This window comes from Frieseomelitta varia, unplaced genomic scaffold (assembly GCF_011392965.1).
Source record: "Frieseomelitta varia isolate USP_RPSP 00005682 unplaced genomic scaffold, Fvar_1.2 scaffold_764, whole genome shotgun sequence".
Lineage (NCBI taxonomy): Eukaryota > Metazoa > Arthropoda > Insecta > Hymenoptera > Apidae > Frieseomelitta > Frieseomelitta varia.
Genome location: NW_025110550.1, coordinates 112579 through 136533, shown reverse-complemented (window position 1 = coordinate 136533; position 23955 = coordinate 112579). Strand labels below are relative to the sequence as shown.

Genomic DNA, 23955 nt, shown 5'->3' with positions numbered 1-23955 from the left:
AACATTTTAATTGGATAACAAAACTAATCTGTGGAAAGTGAAATACAAAAGCATTCTTACTTTAATAATAGACACTTTTTACGAATATTTTGTCTCAACATGTTGCATCGAGTTTAAGATTATTTGTAATTAATTTACCTTACTTATTGATCGATCTACCTTCCATCGATAGTGTAACATATGTTGATGAGATAGCGAGTCTGTATCACAGACAGTTGATATAATAGGAATGCACACCTGTTTCGGCGCAAATGTATTCGACGGCTGGTAAAGTAGAGCGCACGCGAACCGGGTCGAAAGTAAATTTTAAATCGCGAACTTTCTAATCCGCGGCAATGGTATTCAACCATTATGTGTACGAAGAACATTGACATTTCACAGAGCAAATCAACAGCAATATTAATCTCCATGTATCAAAACGAAAATGGAAACACCAAATGCAACTCAAACTTCTCATAATAATTGTTTATTATTGAAGTGATATAGTTATAATGATTCGTAATTTAACGTAATTTAACTACAATGAGACAGGTTTCGCAACTAGCAAGAATCGTGTTTATACATGGATTATACAATATGTACAGAAAAACCTAAGATCGTACAAGCAATACTTTGTTTTGGACAACTTCACAGGACTTACAATCGGGAAATAGCTGCCAGCCTTTCCGTGCCCCCTTTCCCATCTTTTTCTTTCTGTTCTGTTCTTTTCTTTTTTTTTTTTTCTTAATTTAAAAACGATCATTGTGCAAGCACGCGAGACATCTGCACTCTTCAAACGTGTAAACGTTCCACTTAACTTACGAGACATTTTTAATAGCACACTAACGATTTACATCGACTTCTCTAACCCGACATTTTTTACGCTTATCGTACGTTTGTTATTTACAGCAGTGTTTATATACATGTATACATGTATATGTGTATACGAGCGCCGCTCTCGAAAGAGACTTTTGATTCTTTTTCTTTCTAAAAACTACCCTTCAAACTCTCGAACGCTCTCTCCCAGCATCATTTCCTTCCTTTCAACGTGAATTTATTTTACGCGTTACAATTTCAGTGTTGTTGTTTGTTCAATTCGTCATTCCATACCTGCGGGCTGAATCGAAAGTTATTTATTATCCGTCTATTTTGCAGCATGAATTGTCGCAGCTATTAATCATCGTTCCTGGCAATTATCCAATACGATTACTTTTACGAAATGAACGCATGAACCCCGCACGGATACGTACGTACGTTTGTCTCGATATGCTTTTCAACGAATTTCACGACTCGAACGTAAGAGAAGAGATTACCGATAAAAATGTGGATTCAATATTTCATTCGGATCACTACAGTCGTCGACTCGATTCTCATACACCGTAAGAATATTTAAAAATCGTTCGTTTTACCTTCTGTTCATTGAGCCGTTTGTTCAACACGTTCCTCGTTTTACACAGAACTGTTTGCTTTACTTTTCGAGATCGAAGACGTCAGTTTCTCCGAAATGACCACGTAGCAATCTGTTTGAATTATCCCGCCAGTATTAAGAAATTCGGAAGCAAAAGAATTCGTTTGAAGACTGTAGATATATCATTTTTCTCGAACACATACTTTTTTTTTCCAATATATATATATATATATTTGTTTCAATTTTCATGGCATGAAATTTTTGTCTGAAATTGGGCGAGTTTCCAACATCCAACGTCTTCGATCGTAATTACAAGTCATTTTTGGAACCTTTTTTGATTGACGCAAGTCAGCCATCGTCGAGACCGCGGTACATGTATTTACGCTCTCGCTTATCAATGAGAGTTATCCTCGAGTCGATGGAGCTCTTAAAAAGTTACCTCCTAAGCTAAGTTAAAAATCAGATAAATTACGTAAAGTGCTTAAATGGATACACGTATGCCGCTATCGTTACTTTTTACACGTTTCTCTTTACATATCGTATCGTATCTCGCCTATTATTTCTTACCTTTAATTATTTATTTCTTCTGTCGCATTTCATGTGGTTAAACGTACGAGAACATACAAGGAAAGCCATTATACACGAGAGTATTACTTTTCGAGTATGAGAACGAACGTGATCGATTGCACAGCCCACGATGCATGCACCTTCAGTCATGTCGTATTCAGATTTCGAGGCAAATTTTCTTCTGCAACTCGCCGTTGCCAATGACACGCTAATCGGAACAATTCTCTTTCAACGTCTCTCCTTCGTTACTGACGAATTTGGCATATTGTGTCACGGTTTCGAACGCGCGATGACTTTTTTTGATTTATCGTTAGAGTTCCACGATTCGTAGCGAACACGCCTTCAATCAAGCGAGAGAAATTATTGTTCGTGCGTTTCGAGATAATATTTTTTTTTTTTTTTTCTCTTTTTGAAGATATAATCCGGATTTCACGCGATGTGGAGATAAAAATTCTTCTCTTCAGTTTGGTTGTTTCCTTTCAAATTTCACAAATTTTCACGCTGTTGTTTTTTCGAAGCAATTTAAATACTTTTTCCCTTCTTTTTTTTTTTTTTTTTTTTCTTTTTTTTTAATTATTAACGAATCATCGTCGCAAACCAACAACAACGCTCGTCGTGGAAAATTCGGCGTAGAAACAGAAAGGGGAGGAAAAGAAAAGAAAAGAAAAAAGAAAAAAAAAAAAAGACACGAATTTTCACTGTCACCGGAGGATCGATTGAGTGTGTACGAACAATGGAACAACAAGTCGAATAAAGTTCGACCGAACGAGAATGTTCGGGAGCTAGGGAAAAGACTCGAGATCGATGGGTATCGGGGGAGAACGACGTCAGCTGTGTTTCCGTATAAAATAACGACGGGGGGACACGTTCGGCGGTGCGTGCTGTACATCGAGTGTAAATAATAATACTATGATACAAAGTATAAGTACATTGGTTTAAATGATTGCAGGCTGCTCCTCTTATATCACAGCGAGGGCGCTGCCGGGCCCGCTTCGAAAGTAACTCCTAGAAACGACGTCCTCTCGGAAAAAAGAAAGCGACGCAAAATACACTCGCACGTGTATACAACAACTCGCGCATTCATACATACCCCTTCGCACCGATAGAATATTTTTTTATTTGTATATTCATATTTATATATTTATATATATATATATTTATATTCATATTTATATTTATATTTATATATATATATATATATCATCTTCTTTCTTTATGTATATTATTTATATCTCCCTGTACGGGGTATCTTGCGTAACCGCGGTATCCGCGAATTATCCTCGTTACCGTTTGCCCGAACTAAAAGTCAAATGCCAAAAGTCAAATGCTAAAAAAGACACGAACGCGGACCGGAACGCATTCCGGCCGGACACATTCCGAGATCTCCGAAGTGATGGACGTTGACGCGCCTGTGTCTCGAATCGGGGAGAGGTGGTTGATGCTCGTGCGAACGCGAAAGAGAGACCACCATCATCACTACCACCACCACCACCACCACCACCACCATCACCACCGACCCAGATTGAATCGGCGATACCGATTAGGCGATATACCCCGTAACAGGCGCATTCTCTAATAATGTTAACGTACGAGATAATCCTAAGTGAGGTGACCATCACTGTCGCGCATGGACGGTCAGAGTATGGAGGGCCAGGACGTCGCGGCACCACGTGTCTTGCGGCCCTCGTGGACTCAGTCTAGGCACCGCGTCCGTCGTCCCTCGGTGCGAAAGCACGTGTTCGCGGGGGGCAGGGGGGAGGGGGAACAGTTCTCAAGAGGGACCCAGAGGGTTGGTTGGGCTGTCGGGGGAGGCATGACACCGTGACACGCTGGCCGTCATCAGCCGTCGTGCGTGTGCCTTGCAAGGTCCTCTCGAACGCGTTTTAAAGACTAGTGTGACAATAGGAACATGGTATCTGCTCTGGCTCTGGTGATCGAGAAGGATATGTCGTCGGACGTTCGGCTCCCGAGTCCTTCGGCTCGTGAAATGCACTGAAACTTGCTCTCTTACACACACATACACATACACATACACACGCATACGCACTCGCACTCGCACTCGCGCACACACACCACACACCACTCTCTGTCTCTCTGTCTGTCTATGTGTGTGTGCGTGTGTGTGTGTGTATGTGTGTCTATGCAACAGCTCCAGGACGGAGTTCAGTCACCGGAAACGTGAAGCCTCGAGGAAGAAGGATATGTGTCGTCGTCATCGTCGATCGAGGTTCACGTGGCCAGTCCTTCACCCCTGGCGGCCGGCGGCGGCGGTAGTCGAGCCGAGGGCGGTGTCGAGTTACTTTCCGACCTGGCCGGCGGTTCTCTGTCGAAGTGATGCTGAAGAGCGTCCCCCGTCCACGAGGACACGTTCGCGTTGTTGTTCTGACTGCTGCTACCGTTCGATCCTGGCGTGCCTGGCGAGTGAGACGGCGACGGCGTTTGGAACAGCATCGACCCGGACGGGATGGATGATTTCCCGTCGAGCAGCGGCCCGTTGCTGCTCGCCGCCATCGGTTGCTTGTCCAGGGGGAACCCGGCACCGGCAGCGTACACCGAGCCAAACAGACCGGCGTACTTGCCGGCGGCCACCGAGTGGCTCGGCAGGCCGTTGTTACTTTGTATCACCGAGATCTCGTTCAGCTGTAAGTATAATGCACGTCGACTGGTTAGCTTTATTCGGGGGCAATTACCTAGGGAGAAACAAAAGGGAGAAACAATCGTTAATCGTCCCGATTTTGCGTTGTGATTTTTTTTTTTTTTTTTCTGTTGCTGGGCTTGCAGCCCTTTGATCGCTTGCGCCACGCACGTCGAGAATTTGTTCCAAATTGCAACGTTTTCTCAGTTTTAGATGTATTTTAATGTAACGCAAGGCAAAACAAATGACAAGTTTGTTACTCCTTAATAATTTCTATCCAGTGACGCATCGACGAGTTCAAAAGAAAGAGAAAGCGACGATTTTATTGTATACGGGTTCGGTCACTCGTTATGGTCCGCGAATCAGTTGCCGGCGCAGAGGGGTCAACTCTCTTTCAGCGGGTCGCGACGTTTGTTTTTGCTCGAATGTCAGACTCGGATTGTCTGTTACTCGAGGTCATTTCGATGTACCAGCTGTTTATATTGAAAGTGGTCCATTCATCTTTAAATCAAGATATTTAATGGCTTTTGATAAATTTAAAAATATTGATAACTGATAATTGATGGTATGATAAATAAAGTTTTTGTGTTTAATAATAAATAAGTAAAGTTTTTGTGTTTCTAAGGTGTATAATTTACCAACCCAATTAGTATGATATACATTGTTTAGAAAATAACACGTTTTCCATGCCTATAAATGGGCTTGAGACACTTTTAAAATTAATAATTTAAAATAAAATAAAAAATAAAAAAATAAGAAATAAAAAAAATAATAAATAAGAAATAAAAAAATGTTACAATTTTCTGTTACAATTCAACGTCATTAAAGTTTCTTGGTCTCAATCGACGCGGTAGTATATTCAGAGTCAATGCAATTTTGAATAGTGCATCCTCATTCGTTGATGTTTCATAGAACATATTTTTATATGGTTCTGTTCTCAAAAATCGCATTCAACATATTTCTAACCAATTTAACCTTGTAAAAAACGAAATCCTCTATACTTAATGGAATTATTATTATTTAAAAAAATCACTATCCGAGCTAATCGAACACTACTGCTCTAACAATAAAAAAATATAGCTGTTATCTCGTAAAATTTTACTGTACAATAACACTTTACATTTGAAACTCTTCAAATGGGAGCTTAGGCTTACAAAATAAAAATCTTCTGTCGTTCTATCAACCAGATAATCATCTGTGTAGAAAATCTCAGTGATTTTAAATATATATTAGTTACTTCATTTGTTTAAAACTGAAAATAATAACGTAATATTAAAACAGCTTGCTTGATTTTTTTTTTTTTTTTTTGGAAAATAAACTTGGGCCACTTTCAAAATAAACGGCTCAATTTCCTTCATCTTTGAAGAAAATCTTTATACGCAACATACGAGTGCCAGAGTAAAAAAAAATCTCCTTTACAAAAGAAACGCGACAGTTGACGATAACCACTCACTTTCTGCTGCACGCCGTTAAGGAATGGCGCGGGTAGATACGGGTAGAAAAGATCCGGCCGTCGCTGGAGGAACTCCGAGTCCTTGGGGGTGATGGGTAGGGGAGGAAGGTCCAGGGACATTCGACGACCTCGCCGAGAGGCTCCGTTGGTCCACATATGAGTACCCATGTGTACCTACGGTCAGAAACGAAACGCACCTCCAGTCAACGCGATTCTGTCAGCCATCTCTCCTGTCAACGGTGTCGCTGATCTTTCATCGAGCCTTTTCCCTTTTTCCCCCCCTTGTTTTACTGTACGTTACGCGTCAGCGTTAGTACAAGCGGCTTTAGCAGCTAGCTGGTGTTAGTGAATAAACTCGAAGAGAATTCAGAGACACGAGGATAGCGGGGTAGAAGGAGAGAGAGAGAGAGAGAGAGAGAGAGACAAAGAGACGGACGAGAGAGAAAGTAACCGAGAAAGAGGGAACAAACGAGAGAAAGACACAAAGAGAAAGAGAATGAAAGAGGAAGATATCACATCGAGAGAGAGAGAGAGAAATAAATAGAGATAGAAAAGGGAAAAATGATGTGTGTATACCTTGAGATTGCCCTTGGTGGTGAAGGCCTTCTGGCAGACGGTGCATCGGAACGGTTTGTCCCCTGTGTGAGTTCTCATGTGGATCTGCAGCGCCGAAGATGAGGAGAAATTCTTATTGCAAATCTGGCACAAGTGTTTGCTCGGCACGCCTGCAAATACACACACAGAGTTTCGCTGAACAGACCCTGATACAAGTTTAACGAAGGTTTTTTCAAGCTTGTCCCTTTTCTTCGAGATAGATAGATAGATAGATAGAGAAAGAGAGAGGGAGGAGATAGAGAGAAAGAGTGAAAAAAAAAGGAAGAAAGAGAGAAAGTACGTATGTTTGTGTGTATATGTGTGTAATTTTGGACAGAGAGCCGATGATCGGCGAACGTTCAGACGAAAGGAAGAGAAAGAGAAAGAGAGAAAAAGGAACCTGCCACCAAAGGAAGAGAGCACGTGGTGGTGAACAGAGAGAAGCACAAGCGAGAGTGCACGGATTAAGCGAAGCTGGAATACATACATACACGTAAAGTAACACTGGCTACCCTCGCGGGTTTCGATTCGCTGGTAGTGTAGCGTGAAACAGTCGAACGTTGCTGCGAGCGAGAAGCCTCCAGGAGCCGTTTCGAATTCGCGTTCGTGTGCGCGCGCTCGATGAAGAAGCAGACTGACTCGGGAGCGACATTTGCGACGGTATTACTTACTGGCTGGTCTCTTTGGCGCTGGCAGCTCCCCCTCTGGCGGGGATCGTTTCACCGCGATGCCCTGCTCCATCGAGGTCGGCGGCATCGGCGGCGGTGGCGGCGGCGGCGGCGGCGGCGGCGGTGGCGGCAAGCTCGAGTCCTCCGCGCACATCGGGCTTCTCGAGGTCTCGTGCTCCTGCGACTGCTGCTGGGTGTGTTGCTGCTTCGAGTCGCTGAACAAGTGCGGCGGCATGTCGCGGATCTTGTGCGTCAGCATGTGCTGCTTCATGTTCCCCTGTCGGAAGAAAGAACATGGCTGAGGTTACACCCTCGGAGGTCTGGGACAGCCTCGTTTTCGATTCAATCGCTTGATCGATCACACCGCTTTGTATGTATTGTGTTTTTCGCGCGGCACGTTACTTTTTTGAGAATACGTAAGGTTTGTTCGATTCTAGAACAGTAGAGTAGAGAAGAAAGTAAGAGAGAGAGAGAGAGAGAGAGAGAGAGAGGAAGAGAGAAAGAAAAGGAGAAAGACGCAAAAACCGGGAGAACGAGATGAATACATAGTGGTGTTATATCAAGGTTGTTGTTTCATTGTCAAAATACAGCAGGCTCTTACCAGGAGGCCGTGCGCCGAGGGTAGAAGTCCGAGGGCGGGCGACATCAGCGGGGGTAGGCGGATGGCAGGATAGAGAGGCGTGAGCCCCCGCCCCCCTCCGGCTCCTTTCCGCCCCCGGCTCTTCCGATCCTCGGGTCGCCGCCGCCGCCTGCGTTTCGCTTTTTCTCGACTACTGGCGCACGCTGTTCCGAATTGAGGATCGGGCGAACCGATCGAACTGTTAGCGGGCAACGGTTGAGACGCACAGATGCATGCTTGCTGCCCGGAACCATCGTTCTGAAAGTATCGTAGAAAAAAACAGATACAGAGCTGACTCCGACCTGAAGTCCGACTTGACTCGACAGGAAAGTGTTTCGATCACGATTTTTCCTTTTTTCTTTTCTCTCTCATTTTTAGTCGTTTAACTACGTTAACGCGCCAACTTGCAAATATCGTGCGAGTTTGCGTCGCTGTGAACCTTCCCATTTTCTAGAAGCAGAACGTAGCCACGAGTGCCACGTGTCGAGCGAAGGAATAACTGTGCAACGATCGGGATTCTGGTCGATACGTTGTTTCGACGGTAATCGCAAGAAACGCGAATGAAAATTTGAACAATTTAAATACCAACTTTTACCACAAGGATGAAAGAACGGGAAAAGGATTTTCCAAACTGCGTTCGACTCGAAACGAAAAAAAATGACAGAAATGAAAGAAAACAAAAAAAAAAAAAAAAAAATCGCCATCGATCCAGTCGCTGCGCACAATTCCTCCCCGACGTCTTCGTCTGGCGAGCAGCAAACAATTTTCTCGAAACAAGCGCGTCCAATTCGATCGTCCCGATCCCATCGAACGAACGGTTTTTAGAAAATATTTACGTTACGTTACCTTCGTGGAAAATCCCCTGTCGCATATGCTGCATTTGAACGGCCGCTCCTTCGTGTGGCTCCGATAATGGATCTCCAGCGCGGAATTGCACGCAAATGTCTTGTAGCAGATATTACATGTGGTGTTTCCACGCACTGTAACAGATCGTACTTCTTTACAATTGCCTCGTGACACTTTCACACGCTTCTACCGTCCGTGAAAGCAATTTGTAACCGCGATTCGACTCTCCGGTAAGCTATCCGTCACGAACGCCAAAGAGAAAGAGAAAGAAAGAGAGAAAAATAGAGAAAGAGAGAGAGAGAGAGAGAGAGAGAGAGAAAGAGAGAGTGTGTGTGTGTGTGTGTTTGTATGTGACAGAGAGAGAGAGTGAGTGAATGAGTGAGAAAGAAAGAGAAGGGGCTTTAATCTAATCGTCAAACGCGCGCGCAAACGCCAGCCGAGACGTTGGCAAACGCGAGCCTCCGGAACCCGAAGGTGATCGTTATCCTCGGTGTCGGTACTGCCTCGAGAACACAACGTTTATACCCGTCTTACCATCGTGACAGTTTGACGGAAGGAGTGAAATGAATCGTACAGGCGGCAATCCATTTTTCCAAAAGAAGTTTATTTATTATTCGCCAAGTGTCCATAGATTTTTTTTTTTTCTCGGTCTTTCGACCACGGTTTGCGCCGAAAAGAAGAGATACAAAAACACTCGCATCTGTGTGTACGCAAACTCTGCCTAGTTTCTTTTCTTTTTTTTTTTCTTTTTGCCCTATCTGAATTTCTTTTCTTCTTTTTTTTTTTTTTTTTTGTTGCTTTTGTTTCGTACGCCGCAGAATCATTTATCGCACATAGAAAGAGAGATAAGAGTAGTTAGACAGAGAGAAAGAGAGACAGAGAAAGACACAGAGAGAGAGAGAGAGAGCGAGAAACGGAAAAATAAAGTTTTGCAACACAGACACGGTACAAACAAACAAACAAACAAACAAAAAAAAAAGAAAAAAAAAGACAAGAGAGTGTGAAAAGCTTGGGAGGGTAGGAGTGCTAGGTCCGGCTACACCACAAAAACGGGATACATGTGGATGTACAATAGGGTTGGACAAACAGGCGGACGGAGTCGGAGAGACTGGCGTGGTTGAGGATCGGTGAGATCGAGAGTGTCAGATCGATCGGGAGGTGTAGCAGGAACTGCAGCTCGCCCTGTTGCTAGCAGCGCCTACCTGCTGGCCCGCCGACAGCCAGGCCGAGCGGATTGTAGGTGGACGTGGCGGCCAACACGGCGGACGTGGTGAGGGAGGCCAACGGTCCGGCGGCAGAGACGCTCCCCGGTGTCACGGCGTTCATCGAGTTGACGACGCTGTTTATGCTCGAGGAGCCGATGCCGCTGGTGGAGGGTGGCGACGAGACCGCCTGCAGCAGGCCTGCAAACATGCCGAACGGGTGCGGATGGTGCGTGGTGCTCGTCTGCGGCGGTGGCGTTGGCACCGACGCGACCGAGGCCGGGGTGGACGAGGCACGAGGTGTCAGGTCCAACGGGGCGCTTGGGTTCGGAGGGCTGTTGCTCTTCTCGCTGCCGTTGTAACGGTGAAACGGCGGCGACCTGGCGGCGAGGTTCCCCACCGTGGACGTGGCGGTCGTCGTGATCGTTCGCACCTGGTTCTCCAGGGCGGCCAACGAGGTCGAGAAGCTCGGCAGAGACATCGCGTCTTTCTGCGTCTCGTTCTCCTCGCTCTCGCGATCCTGCTCGTCGTCCACGTCTACACCGCGATTCACCACGTTGCATCGGTCGTCGTCCTCTCTGCGATCGTCCTCCTCGTCGTCCTGGTCGTCTGCTTCCTCGCTCTGCTCCTCGGAGTACCTCTGCTGCTGCTGCTGCTGCTGCTGCTGCTGCTGTTGCTGTTGGTGGTGGTGGTGGTGGTGGTGGTGTTGTTGTTGCTGATGATGATGCTGTTGCTGTTGATGATGAAGATGATGATGATGCTGATGCTGCTGGTGGTGCTGCTGTTGCTGTTGCTGCTGCTGCTGCTGCTGAGGCTCGTCTTTCGAATCCATGTCGTTCTCTTGTACTACCTGTCTTTCCAGCGCTTGCTGTCGAGTCGGAGGGAAAGTCAAGGGGAACCCGGCACCGGCCGCCGGATGAATCGGTGGGAAGCCCTGTGGGAGGAATGAGGCCAACGGGTGATGCGAGTAACCCGGTGGGAATTCGTTCACCTCTCCCGCCTGGATCTGCTCCGGGCTGAGCTCCGTCGGCTCGCCGGTGTGCAGCCGTATGTGCTGCTGCAGCACCAGCGCGTTGGTGAATTTCTTGTGACAGACCGGGCACTGGTGCAACATTCTCAACGGCGGTTTCGCCCTGTGCACGCCCATGTGAGTCTTGAGGTTGCCCTTAGTGGTGAACGCTCGGCCGCAGATCTTGCACTTGAACGGCCGTTCGCCGGTGTGGGTCCTGTAATGCATCTGAAGGGCGCTCTTGCAGGAGAGGACCCGATGGCAGATGACGCACTGGTTAGGATCGGTCAGCTTGTGCTCGATGTTGTCGACCAGCTGCTGCAACTTGGACGTTTCCGAGGTCTTGGTTATCTCGATCAGACTTTCCCACGAGTTGTCGTTGCTGCCCGGCCGTGGCAACAGGCTGGAATAGATGGCCGGATCCTTGGCCGGGTCGATCATCTCGTTGGCGGAAACGTTGGCGGTCGCGTTTACGGCGGTCGGTGCGGCGTGATGCGCTGCGGGTATTTGATGGTGCGCCGGCGGCCCTGGGAACAAAATCCCCGCGAAGGACGTTTGAAGGCTTCCGCTACTGGCGCTACTGCTAGCAGGGGATGCTCCGGGATACGCGACAATGTGTTGCGGCAAACGACCGATGGTCCCACGACCGGACAAATTCTCCGGCTGTTCCTCGATCTCCTCGTCGACCTCCATGTCGCCGTCTCCTTCCAGTCGACCGCTCATCTTACTGTCCATGCTACAGTCTTCGTACGTCTGCGGTTGTGAGGATGGATTGACGGAGGATTGGGGTGAATTTAAATACCGTCTGGCCGCCTCCTCGAAGTCCTCGCTCTCCTCCTCCGTCGGCTCCTCGGCCTCCTCCGGCTCTTTCTTCGGCGTTATCCTCTCGGTCGGTTGTTCCTGACTGGTTGGCCGTTGTTGCTGTTGATACTGTTCCTGAACGTTGGGCGATCGTTGTTCGTGCTTGATCTCGTCCCTCTGCTCGAGCTGCTGCTTTTGTTGTTGTTGTTGTTGTTGTTGTTGTGATGATTGTTGTTGTTGTTGTTGTTGTTGTTGTTGGTGATGGTGGTGGTGGTGATGGTGGTGGTGATGGTGATTGTCGTGAAAGGAATGACGAGAGTTGGACGCAACCGCGGGGGAATGTGGGGAGGTGGTCGGGGCAGTGGTAACAACAACGGGTTTGCTCAGGTTCTCCGGCACGTCCTGATCGTCCCGATGAGCGATAACCGGCGATCTGTACAGGGGTGGTATACCGGGAAGGGCCAGGCTGAGCGGCAACGGCGGCTGAGGGGGTAAAAAACCGTGGGCCGCGGTCGGGTGAAAGGTGGGATGGTGAGAGGGCGGTGGCGGCGGCGGGGACGGCATCGGTCTCTGACCGGAGGCGATTTGCTGTAGCAAGGGTGGATGGTACTTGTCCAGGTGTTCCGGAACGGGATTCGGGTTCATCTTAACATGTGGAAACTTGGCCGTATGCCTCTGGAAGTGGACCTTCAGGTTTCCTTTCGTGGTGAAGCGGCTGCCGCAGACGTTGCATTTAAAGGGTCGCTCACCTGTGTGCGATCGTATGTGGATCTGAAGCGCCGAGTCGCTGCCGAACACCTTGCCGCAATAGCGGCACCGATGCTTGAAGAACGGCTCCCCGCGACCGCTACCACCGGACTTTGAGTCGTACGGTGAGAGACGGGAGCCTTTCCCACCCCTGAACGCCAGCTCGTCCGCCAGGTTATTCGCCAGCAGTCCCTGGCTCGCGTTGTCCAGCACCTCCTGCGCCCTCTTCTGCAACATCTCCAGCGTGTTGGGCTCGTGCAACGGCGGTGGATCGGTGTTGGTTATTATCGACGAGGCTAGGGAAGAACTGATGGAGCAGAGGGGCGGTATCTGGTGCGACATGGGCACCTGGCTGCCGGTGCTGCTGGTGGCGGTCGTGCCGGTCGCGTTCGACGAGACCAGCGGGATATTCAACGGTGACGCGCTGCTGGTCGGCGTCGGCCGTTCCTGCGTGCTCAGGCTCGGCGTCATCGGAGCTGGCGAGGTTTGCTGATGCGACGGCGGACGCGACGACGGCGGCGACGTCAAGCTGGACAGCGGTTTCGGCTGGATGATCGGCGACGGTGATATCTCCTTCGCCGTGTCCGACGGCTCGCCGGCCGTTGCCGGCTGTTGCATCGTTTGACTGTGCGTGATCGACAATTGCTGCTGCAGTTGGCTGATCAGCTGCAGCTGAAACACTTGTTGATGCTGCAGCGTGTACAGGGTGCTCTGCAGCAGCGCCAAGTCTTGGAGCGCGGCCTCGGTGTCGGCGCCACCGGCCAACGCCGTCGCCGCGAACTGTGCGACCGCCACCTTCGTGTTCTGAAGGGCTTCCAGGGTGACGTGACTAGTCCCAGCGGGTGGGAACAGGCCGGCAGCGGTGCCACCCTCTACGAAATTGTTATTGTTCTCCGCGTCCTGTCTGTGATGCATCTGCTTGCGCGATCCTTCCTCGTCCTCCTCTTGCTCCTCCTGATCGTCCACGCCTTCCTCTTCGTCCTCCTCCAAACCGTCCTCCTGATCCTTTTCGTCCTCGTCGCCGTGATGCGACCTGGACGCCGTGAGGTCCACGGCCTCGTCTCCGCCAGCTCCTCCACCGCCACTCTCCTCGCCATCCGACGTAAAGTCATTTTCCTCTCCTGCAACACAGATGTGGCGGCGCCACCGTTAGCCTTTCTCGTTCGTTCGTCGACGACCTCTTTCTTTCAAATTTCATCGGACAGTTATTTTTTTTTATCTACTTTACAGCCCGTGTCTCGTTAAATCGTTCGATAGTTTGTGTCCCGTTTCGAGATGTAAAAGCCTGTTTTGAGCTACGCGTCGCTTCCTGCCTCGACACCACGTTCAGTTTCATCCGTACCCCCCCGACGTTTAAATCGTTTGAACGTGTCGCGCTAATGGCGAAGAAAAATCAGAAAAAGAAAGAAACGAAATACGTAGGTATGGTATTTCGATCCAACTGAGTTTCGAGAAACTCAGTTGACAAACTAACTTTAACGCATCGAGACGAGTACAAAGCTGCTTCGCTGGTCGTGAAATTGTTACGAGAGATGAGAGAAACGAACTGGCGACTAATTGTAAGATAAGTTTCGTTGCTAAATGATCAAGACCTGGTATCTGATACTTGCAGCTGGAACGTAAGAAGGTGTTTTGAGACACCTTTCGTTGAGCAAAACGAAATTTTGTCATTCGTACGTGACGAATGTGACGAAAAAGCTTACGTCGAACAGACTGTGCTGGGTCAATTGCTCAACTCGAGGTTTTTTAATTTAACATTTCAACTGGACTAAAGGCCGATACATCTCGAGACTCGAGGAGAAACGTCACGATTGCGACCGGTTTAACGCTCGAGGATGAAAGCTCATAAGGTTTCGCTTCACGATCGAAACGAACGCGGTCTCGTCAAGGCTGGTGCGGGACGACGCGCGATATTTAAAATGTGCACGGTGCCGCGGCGATACCGAGGCGGAATGGTTAATCGGACTCGCACCAATTTTATTTGCCACCGATCGTTTTGTACAGACTTTGCTCGGAAATTGGTATCAGTCAAAAAAAAAAAAAAGTAGGAAAGGAAAAAAAAAAATAGTCTGTCAATGGGCGAGAGGTGCGCGAAGAGCCCCGCAGAGAGGATCGCGCGCACAATCGTGCAAATGATAAGGAACGGCGGCGTGGCGATTAGTATTCCGCGGCACGGCGGAAACTTTTACAACACCGGGGGGTCAATGAAAAATGGAAATCGCGCGATTACTATTCCCGGCGGGCCGGTCGGACCCGTTCGAATCGGTGCACCAGTTACAACAACGTTTCACTCGCCACCCGGGACCGCGACCTCGCCGGCTAGGAAACGATCGTCCACTGGAAAAACTCTCGAGTCCGAATTAATCCGGCTAGAACTTTCTATCCGTCCTAGTGCATGCAGGGAGGGTTTGCTCGAACGCGTGGAGAAGCATCGTGACACACATGTGGGAAAGACGGGAAAAACGAGTGGAGGGGACAAAGAGAGAGAGAGAAAGAGAGAGGGAAAGAGCGAGAGGGAGAGGGAGAGAGGTCAAACTCGCGGGAAGCGCCGGCCGATTGGAGACGCGCGGTTCAAGGTCAACGGCGGTGTGTCCGCGTACCGGAAAATCGGTGGTAGGAGAACCTGGAGGGCCTGCAGTTGCCCTGCCTGATCCCCCGGCACTCGAGGCGGCGCGTGATGCTCCATCTCATGAGCTGCATGACTCGGAACCAACCGGTTGGTTCGCCGTTCCGAGGAGGAACCAACTCTGTCGCGCGTGGCGCCGACTCGCGGTGGCCCGTCAAAGTTGCGGCCGCGTTTCGGCCGGACGTCCGTCTCTCTGCCTCGGTATCATCCGGCAAGGACGAGAACCGACTGATCGCTTGGTAAAGAGCCGGCCTGGGCGTAGGTACCGTCGCGCAACGTCACGCGCGTCACCCTTTCCCCTATCTCGCCGACATCCCCACCACCGCCGCCGCCGCCCCGCCACCTCACTCCAACGTGCGCAAGCCTGTACACACGATTATGACAAGGAAGGCGGCGCGGTTCATAAATCAGGGGGTAAGGGGCGGTGCCTGGCTGAACCACTCAGCGCCCGGTTATTAATTATTATACGGAGGGGAAAACCACCCCCTCCCCATCCGCCGCCCCTCCCTCCCCACCCCTCCCTCCCTCTCGTTCCTCGTCAGCGAACCTTCCGCCTACGCCAAACCGACCGCGACTTCCGGATCCACGACCAGCGAATCGGCCACCAGGCTGATACACGCTCCACGCTTCGTTCCGCTTTCGATTTTGTTCCCCAGTCTATCTCAGTCTCTCTCTCTCTCTCTCTCTCTTGCCTCGAGAGGCAAGAAAGTGTCAACTCTCTCTCGTCCCCTGGAATGCGTCTAGACGTTTCTTTTCTCGCCTCCTGATCGTCCCTTCCTCCCTCTCTCTTTCTTTCTTTCTTTCTTCCTTCCTTTCTTTCTTTCGTCCGGAGGGAGTACCCGATTTGAAAACGAGAACAGAGATTTAGGAATTTTGACCGCGAGACGTACGGGTGGTGCTCAACGCTACAACTATCGACGATTGAAACGTAAACGTTGGAGAAACGTTGCGATACAATGGAGAGTATACAAACTTCTGTTTATACGTTTTGTGAAAACATTATTTAAATCTTGAAAGCTGTTTTGCTTTTGCAACGAAAATTATAGATTATAAATTTATCACAATATGTCATTTTCAGCACAACTTTGTGTAAACATTGTGTACGGCACTCGGCGCGCCCAAGGCCCGCACATTTTTGGAGCAACATGGAAACTTTGCAACAATTCGTGTATGCACTTCTTTAATTCACATTGATAAAAATATTCTCAAATATTACTATATATTTTTTACAGTGATATTTAAAAATCTATTTATTATGTATTTTAGATTTTAACTATTATTTATTTTGTATTTATATTAAAATAGCGTTACAATAACTTCTAATCGAAAGCTTCGATACGTAGTATATATTTCGTGTTTTGCGTTCTACTTGGAATCTCTGCAAATGATTTATACACTCTGGAAACGTCGAAATTTTCGTCCCTTTTAACCAATACGATTCAAACTTGTCATTTTCGTAGAGTTTAAAACAGAGACTGAAGACTAAAATATTTTGAGGTTTAGGTATTATATCCAGAGACCGAAACCGAAATATTGTGGGGTTTAGGTATTATACTGGTATTTGCTCCCATATTATCGTAATATAATCGCTATTTGGGAAATCGGTTTTAATACTTGTGTTTCACAACGGAAAAAATACCGAAATATATACCGGTACAGTACTGCTTTACTGACGAAAACACATTTTTTTTCATTTTCTACGTACAGTGACTCTTGTTAATATTCGGACATTGTGCTATTCGAAATATTGTTGTGGATTTCGATTGTTTATAATAATAAATTTAGATTACTTTTTTAATAATATAATAGAACATTCATTATAGTTTATAGTGACAAATTTTATTTATTTATTGCACATACTTTTCTTAATATCAAACAATAAACTGAACCATATCGAAATGTAGCGTGGCAAAAATATTCGGACATTTGAAAAACTACAATATTTGAACCTGAAAATTGTTATACAACATAAACAATAATTAATATTTTGTTAGGTAGCGTCTGCTAGCCGCTAATATAGATAAAATAAAAAAAAACTAATAAAAAAAGTTAATAAAAATAAACAAAGTGCACCTGTATAAGCGTCATCAAATTTACTATCGGCAGCATTATAAAAACATTGAATCATTGTCTCCTTTTCCTTTTCTAATATATTAATATTTTATTTACCGGTATTATACCGAAATACATCTACCGACCTAACATCGTTTTGATAGCATCATACCTAAGTATTCAAACCTAATCGAATAGTAACCTAAAAATACCGTTATTTTATCCGTAACACCGATTCGGTCTCTGGTTTAAAAATCGCCAAATTTCGAAAATCCTTTGTATCCCGCTGCCCCATTTTGTCCAAAAATTGCAATATTTTTCTCAGTTTTAAGTATATATTTAAGTATGACCCGGGTATTTATGAATAATAAATTTATTACTTCTCAATAATTTCTATCCAGTGACGTCATACCGACGGGCGCAAAAAGGAGGCGACGAATCGATGTATACGGCTCGGTCGTTCGTTATGGTCCGCAGTCGGTTGCCAGCGCGGGACGTTTCCCAAGGAAACAGCACAGTCTAAATCAATCCCGACGTTTGTCAACGGCATCCTCGAATTTCGAAAGAGAAAACCAAGTACGTTGTCTCGACTCGAGAGAAAAAATGGAAACTTGTGTTTAACCGACAGTGTTTTACCCGGTCTATCTCGTCGAACGATTTCGCAAACATATATATATATATATATATATATATATATATATACGGCGTTTTCGTGTAATTTCACGATTCGACGACGAACGACGTGATCGATGATTCGCGAGGCAATCGTGACAAATTAAAGATCGATCGTTGGCCGCAAGAGCGTGTTAATTTGCTATCTAATTGATCGACTGGTGAACGGAGGCTTCACGGAGACAAACGCAGCAGCAGCAAAGAGAGAGCGAGAGAGTATAATGGAGAGCGTTAGAGCTTTCCGAACAAAGAAACAGCTGGGCGTGTCGATGCGCGTCAACTGAATAAAACCTTACGGCGGATTATCTATACCGGGCATGAAACAGCTTTAACTCGATTACTCGTTATCGGGCGCGAACACTGGTGTTTCGTACGGCTTCGTCGACAGTTTCTGAGACCTCTCGAGGACTCACGCCGCGGAAACATTACGAAATACTATCTTGAAAAAAATAAGTTTCCCTTCGATCACGCGTCGTACTCTTCTCTCTTTGCAAAATTGACAAAATTCTCGCTCGCGTTTGCGATTCGCATCGATCTCGAGCAAAGTCAATTTCCAGCGATCCGGCCATTAGCGTTGAAGAAGAACCGATATAAAAAATATATATAATATACAGGATGGATTATCACTCGTAGCGAAAAATGTTTCAGAAATGAAGTTGAATGGCTTCGAGAGCGGCACATTTTGATGATACTGGGTTTTCTTGTAGACGAACGTGTAGATGACATATGAAGGTTGTTAACGTTTCTTTAAATGGAATCATGTATTTTTTATTGCGTCATTTGATGAACCTTGACATTCTTTACAAAAAAGTATTAACCTATTTACATCAAAAAGATCATTTAACTTATTAATGTTGTTAGGAAAAAAGGTGTACGCTGAGCCTCCGACCATAATGACCAATATGAGAGATATCCTATCGTCACTGAGCGTAATAAAATAACACCAGATATATTACACAATGCGAGTGAATCATTAATCTATCGATTTAGAAAATATCGCGATGTAAATGGCCGTAAATAAAATCATTACAACATTAACAAAGGGGTCATGATTTCCTAGCAACGTTAAAATTAAAACATCTCCTAAACTAAAATAACATTTTAACATAAATAGGTTAATACTTTTTTTTTGCAAAGGATATCAAGGTGCATCAACCGATGCGATAAAAAGTATATGATTCCATTTTAAAAATCGTCAATGTCCACCTACAAGAAAACTAGTATCATCGAAATATGCCCCTCTCGAAACCATTCAGCTTCACCTGAAACATTTCTCGCTACGCGTAATAATAATGACGTAAATCTATGTAGATGACAATATATGGTGTACCCATCCTGTATATATACATAAAGTAATATATACAAAGATACACGAGTTTCGAAATGCGTGGAGGATTTGGAGGAGCGTGCAGGTGGTTGCGGCAGAAATCGGAGCACAGAGAGACTGACTCTTTCCTCGAACACCGAAGCAACGTCCTGCAGGTCAAGAGGCAGAGCGCGGACGTTAGGCGATCGGTAGGTTGCGCAACGTATTACCAACGCCTGACCAACGGTCCCGGCTTGTGGCAAAAGCGAGCGAGCTGGACTTTTGTCGAGGGGACAGTTTTGGGGCCGCCGGCCGGATGATTTACGCTCGTCAGTAAATCATAAACCGGAGAAAAGCCGCGCTCCAACGGAGGTTAACGAGCCCCCGGGCTCAGCGACAATGCGAAAATGGGTCGGAAGTCATAATTCACGTCCCGAGGAGCAGCAGCAGCAGCAGCAGCAGCAGCAGCAGAAACAGCAGCAGCAGCAGCAGAAACAGCAGCAGCAGCAGCAGCAGCTTCCTGCAGTCGAGGAGTATAAACATTTCACTCGGAACGAACAACGAATTCGCGAAGGAGGAAGACACACGGAGGCTGAGATGGTTCCTTCTTCGCTAGACTTTCACGGGCTAGAGCCAAGAGCCGACGCCTTTGCGGCCTGGAAGACACTTCCTGCCAGGGAGGAATCTTCGATCTCTCCGCTGACGAGCTCCCTTGAAATTTACGGGCGTTGCTGCACGCCTTGCTGCGCAGGCTAATTTTCCGTCGCGCGGTGACGCATCTTCGAACGAAGTCGCCCCGAAGAAAACTGAGATGGTTGGAAATTGAATCGGACCTGTGGCCGAACGTTCAAACGCAAACGGTTGTTTTCTTTCTCGAGAGGTGGCAAGATTCGGATACTGGGCAGGTATATCGGATACCTGTTCCCTTGTAGAAAGGAAGGAGGGAGGGTTTGGCGATTAGCAAAAGGTGCGGAGGCGGTTTTTCCAGGAAGCGGAGGGGGTTGGTGCATCCTGTGTGGAGTACAAGGTCGCGGGACAAAGGAGGCCGATCGATAAAAGCAGCGGGCGAAGAATCGTTGCGGGGGTCGTTGCTCTCTCAGCAGCGGAGTCACGGCGCATCGGTGCCGAATACGAAAGGGATTCGTACTCGTAGTGACGGGGTCGAGTCTCGTTTAAATAAGTTAGCAGCGCGGTTCGGCGCGGCGGCGGCGGCTACGGCGGCTACGGCGGCTACGGCGGCTACGGCAACGAGAGGCGGCGGAGGCGGCGGAAGACAAGAGGGAGGCAGGGAAGAGATAGAGGAGGAATGAGAAATGAACGGGGAAAGAGAGACGCCGAGGGAAATTGCACGTGGCGGGCCGCGATTGGCTCGCACCTGTCTCCTCGGACCGCCCTCCTTTACCCGGGATCGCATGCCTGCGTACCTAATACGCTTTCTTACTCGTTGCATACGCGGCTGCTTGCACTCGCGCGTGCATGTGGATGCACACTTTCTCACCGGGACTAAGGTGTTCGTGCCGTGTAATGAACCACCACCGCCCGAGGTTTGCCTCCTCCGCCTCCTACTCCGCCGCCGCTCGGCAGCTCCTCGCAGCTCCTCGCAGCTCCTCGCAGCGCCGTGCCGTGCCGCGCCGAGCCGAGCCGAGTCGAGTCGAGCCGATCCGTCGCAGTCGCAATCGCGGTTGCCGTCGCCGCGCCGTACTTGTCCCTCCCTCCCCTCGTCCTACGTCCTCCACGAGCTACGTCTCTCCCGGGAGTGGGGTACCGGAACAAAGTGGAGGGATACGGGAAGGTTCTCCTTCGGCGAGGAAAGGACAGACGATAGTAGGTACATACGTATTATACTTTTGTACGGGGCAGCGGCGGCAAGAGGGGGGCGGTGGGGGCGGCAGCCAGGCATAGCCGCGGTTGCACACGGTTAATCTATCTCCGGGTAGACACTAAAGCGCAAGATGGAAGTCTCCTTCCATTACGATTGCCATATTTGCAACTCCGAGCCCCCCTCCCCCTCCCCCTCCCCCACCCCCGTCCCCCTCTCCCACCCTCCTCCTCTAGCCGCCGCGTCGTTCAACACCCCGCTCGCGATCTTCGCGACCGGGTTTCCCTTTGTTTCGCATCGAGTGACTGTTGTCGGCTACGGCCGGGTCGTTTCACTTTTTCGCTGGGGGCAGGGGGCGTTCTCCAGTGACGATTTCTTCGTTAAAACGAAGTTCCCCCCTTTTTCTAAGCTCTTTAACGCGCGCTGAACACGTAACTTTCGAACCACCACTGCAGCCAGCTAGAACTGAAACCGAAACGAAGAGAGAAACTGTCGGCGGTTTAAGAGACGAAGGCCAAAGGTCGTGAACCACGCGACACGTGGGTCCCAAAAAATCGTCGCCTTCCGTTCAGGCGACAGAAAGCAACGATCGTTGTTTGGAAAGAAATTGTACCCCGATTCGCGCCAGTTTCACGGCCCGAGCCTCAATGATCGAAATTTCCAAGTTTTAGAGGGGGGGGGGGGGTTTCCCTCCTCGAAACCTGGCCACTCTCGCGCCGAAACTCGCGACTCTTGTTTCTCTCGGCTCCAACCACCGACGTTTTCATCGCGCGAGCCCCGAGCCGGGAGTTATTGCGATCCGCGTGTTTGTTAGGCGATCAGTAACGCGTTAACCGTGTCGGGGCTTTGTTATCTTTGAACGAAGGCAGCTCAGAAACAAAAACACCGTCTGCCGAGCATGAAGTAATAAAGAACCTCGCGGCGCGGCTCGAAGACCTGAGGGAGAGAGAGAGAGAGAGAGAGAGAGAGAGAAGGTGAAGGAGTAAGGTTGAAAACGAGAAGGTGGAGAGGTGGCCGCGAAAAAGAGGGAACCGACGGGGGCGGGGGGAGAGGGAAGATCGTTCGGCGACCTGTTAAGTAACCAGCAGATTTACAGGACTCTATCTTATCGAGCACCGGCGTACACCGTCCCTCCGGCCTGTACGCTTATTTATTCGTTTGCAAATGAATAAAGAAGGCCGATCGATGCTCGCGGGATCGGAGCGGATCGGAGCCTGAGCTCAGAACGCGCTACAAGTCGCTATGGATTCCAATCTAGAAGTAGAAGTTAACCGGGGCGCGTCGACCATCGAGTCGGAGGGGGAGGGCGACCGGAGTCCAGGTCCGGGCATGTCATACGCGAAACCCTTATCTCGTCCCGGGCGAAATCATGATCGTTCCTCGCGCCAACTTCCCCGTGGGACAGCCAGCTACACCAATTCACCGCCTCAACACCGCGTGTGAGAGGGTTTTAATGTTCACCGGCTGCTCGGACCGGGGAATTTATCGTTATTTGTAATCACGGCTGGTCGAGTTTCTTGGCGGTTTGCCTTTCGGTCGCTCTCCGGGGCGTACACCCTGTTTCTCTGTTCCCCTCTCTCTCTCTCTCTTTCTCTCTCGCTGTTGTTTGCTGTCGAACTGCGATCGTCGTTGTGAGCCGTTGCGGGCCCTCGCAAGTGAAAAATCCATCGGTATCACCGTACACACATCGCACTGTAGACCCATCGCACATGGTTAACGCGTTTATCCTGGAGGCCAGAGGAGGAATCAATTTCGATCTAACGCCGACCACGCGAATAGGTATGTACGTAGTTTCCTCTCTTCGATCTTGCCTATTGCAAGCGAGGCAACGCTTGTTTAGAATCGAACGAGTTCCTTCGAGTTTTTAGTACCGACTCGATGGGGGGGCTCCGGCTTCGAGCAACAGCCAATTTCTTAAAGTGATCAACGTCGTTGCGCAGATTTGACAGCATCGACTGTCGCGATTCTTACGAAGGAAGGAATCGAGATATCGATTTCCGTGTGTTTCTTGGCCCACGAGGAATCTCGTTTCTCAATGTCCTGCGTTTGACACCGACGCGTGTCGAAGATCGACGTTCTCCCGTTTCTCTCCAAGTGCCATTTTTTTCTACTATTTCTCACGGTCTTTCAATAATTTTGTTTGTTAATTATTTTCCAATAATGTTATTCTTCGCGAGCTAAACAATTTTGGTCATTTTCGTATTGCATGGAGTCCAATTGAGAGATTCAACATTGTGTGAATTTTTTTTCTACCATCCGATTTTTTGTTACGAAGCCAAATATATTAGAGATCCGGCTTTACCCTCTATTAATTATTTTTCAATATTTTTCTCCCGCGAGCTAAACAATTTTGGTCACTTTCGTATTGCATGAAATCCAATTGAGAGATTTAGCTTTGTGCGAATTTTTTTTCTACCATCCGATTTTTTGTTACGAAGCCAAATATATTATAGATCCGGCTTTACCCTCTATTAATTATTTTTCAATATTTTTTTCCCACGAGCTAAACAATTTTGGTCACTTTCGTATTGCATGAAATCCAATTGAGAGATTTAGCTTTGTATGAATTTTTTTTCTACCATCCGATTTTTTGTTACGAAGCCAAATATATTAGAGATCCGGCTTTACCCTCTATTAATTATTTTTCAATAATGTTATTCTCCGAGCTGAACAATCTTTTTTCCAAGAAGTTTGACCATTTTCTTATTACGTGAAGTCCAATCGAGAGATTTAGCTTTGTGCGAATTTTTTCTGTACCATCCGATTTTCCCCCTTCTTCTTTCCATCTATTCTCACTTATTTTGACATGACAGTTCCTTAATCACTTGCGCTGGCAACTGATTGCGGACCATAACGAGTGATACCAAACCGTATACAATAATTCGTCGCTTTCTTTTTAAACTCATTGGTATGATATCCACTGAATAGAAAGTATTCATTGAGAAGTAATTT

The 23955-nt window shown here is 47.8% G+C and overlaps 1 protein-coding gene across 6 annotated transcripts in view; it reads right to left on the bottom strand.

Moving 5' to 3' along the window:
• Positions 1-450: 450 nt before the first annotated feature.
• LOC122535761 (homeotic protein spalt-major-like) overlaps positions 451-23955 on the bottom strand; it is a 98094-nt gene continuing 74589 nt past the window's right edge. Inside the window, exons 2-8 of one of the 6 annotated variants that reach the window (XM_043667552.1) lie at positions 9972-13649; positions 8770-8903; positions 7906-8181; positions 7308-7581; positions 6619-6767; positions 6043-6216; positions 451-4594 (exon numbers count right to left, since the gene is read on the bottom strand). In XM_043667552.1, coding sequence (XP_043523487.1) covers positions 4184-4594; positions 6043-6216; positions 6619-6767; positions 7308-7581; positions 7906-8181; positions 8770-8903; positions 9972-13649 — 5096 coding nt within the window. In that variant the 3' untranslated portion in view covers positions 451-4183. Of the gene's footprint in view, positions 4645-6042; positions 6217-6618; positions 6768-7307; positions 7582-7905; positions 8182-8769; positions 8904-9971; positions 13650-23955 lie in introns of all 6 variants that reach the window. The other 5 variants (XM_043667555.1, XM_043667553.1, XM_043667556.1 and 2 more) reach the window with 5 other exon arrangements.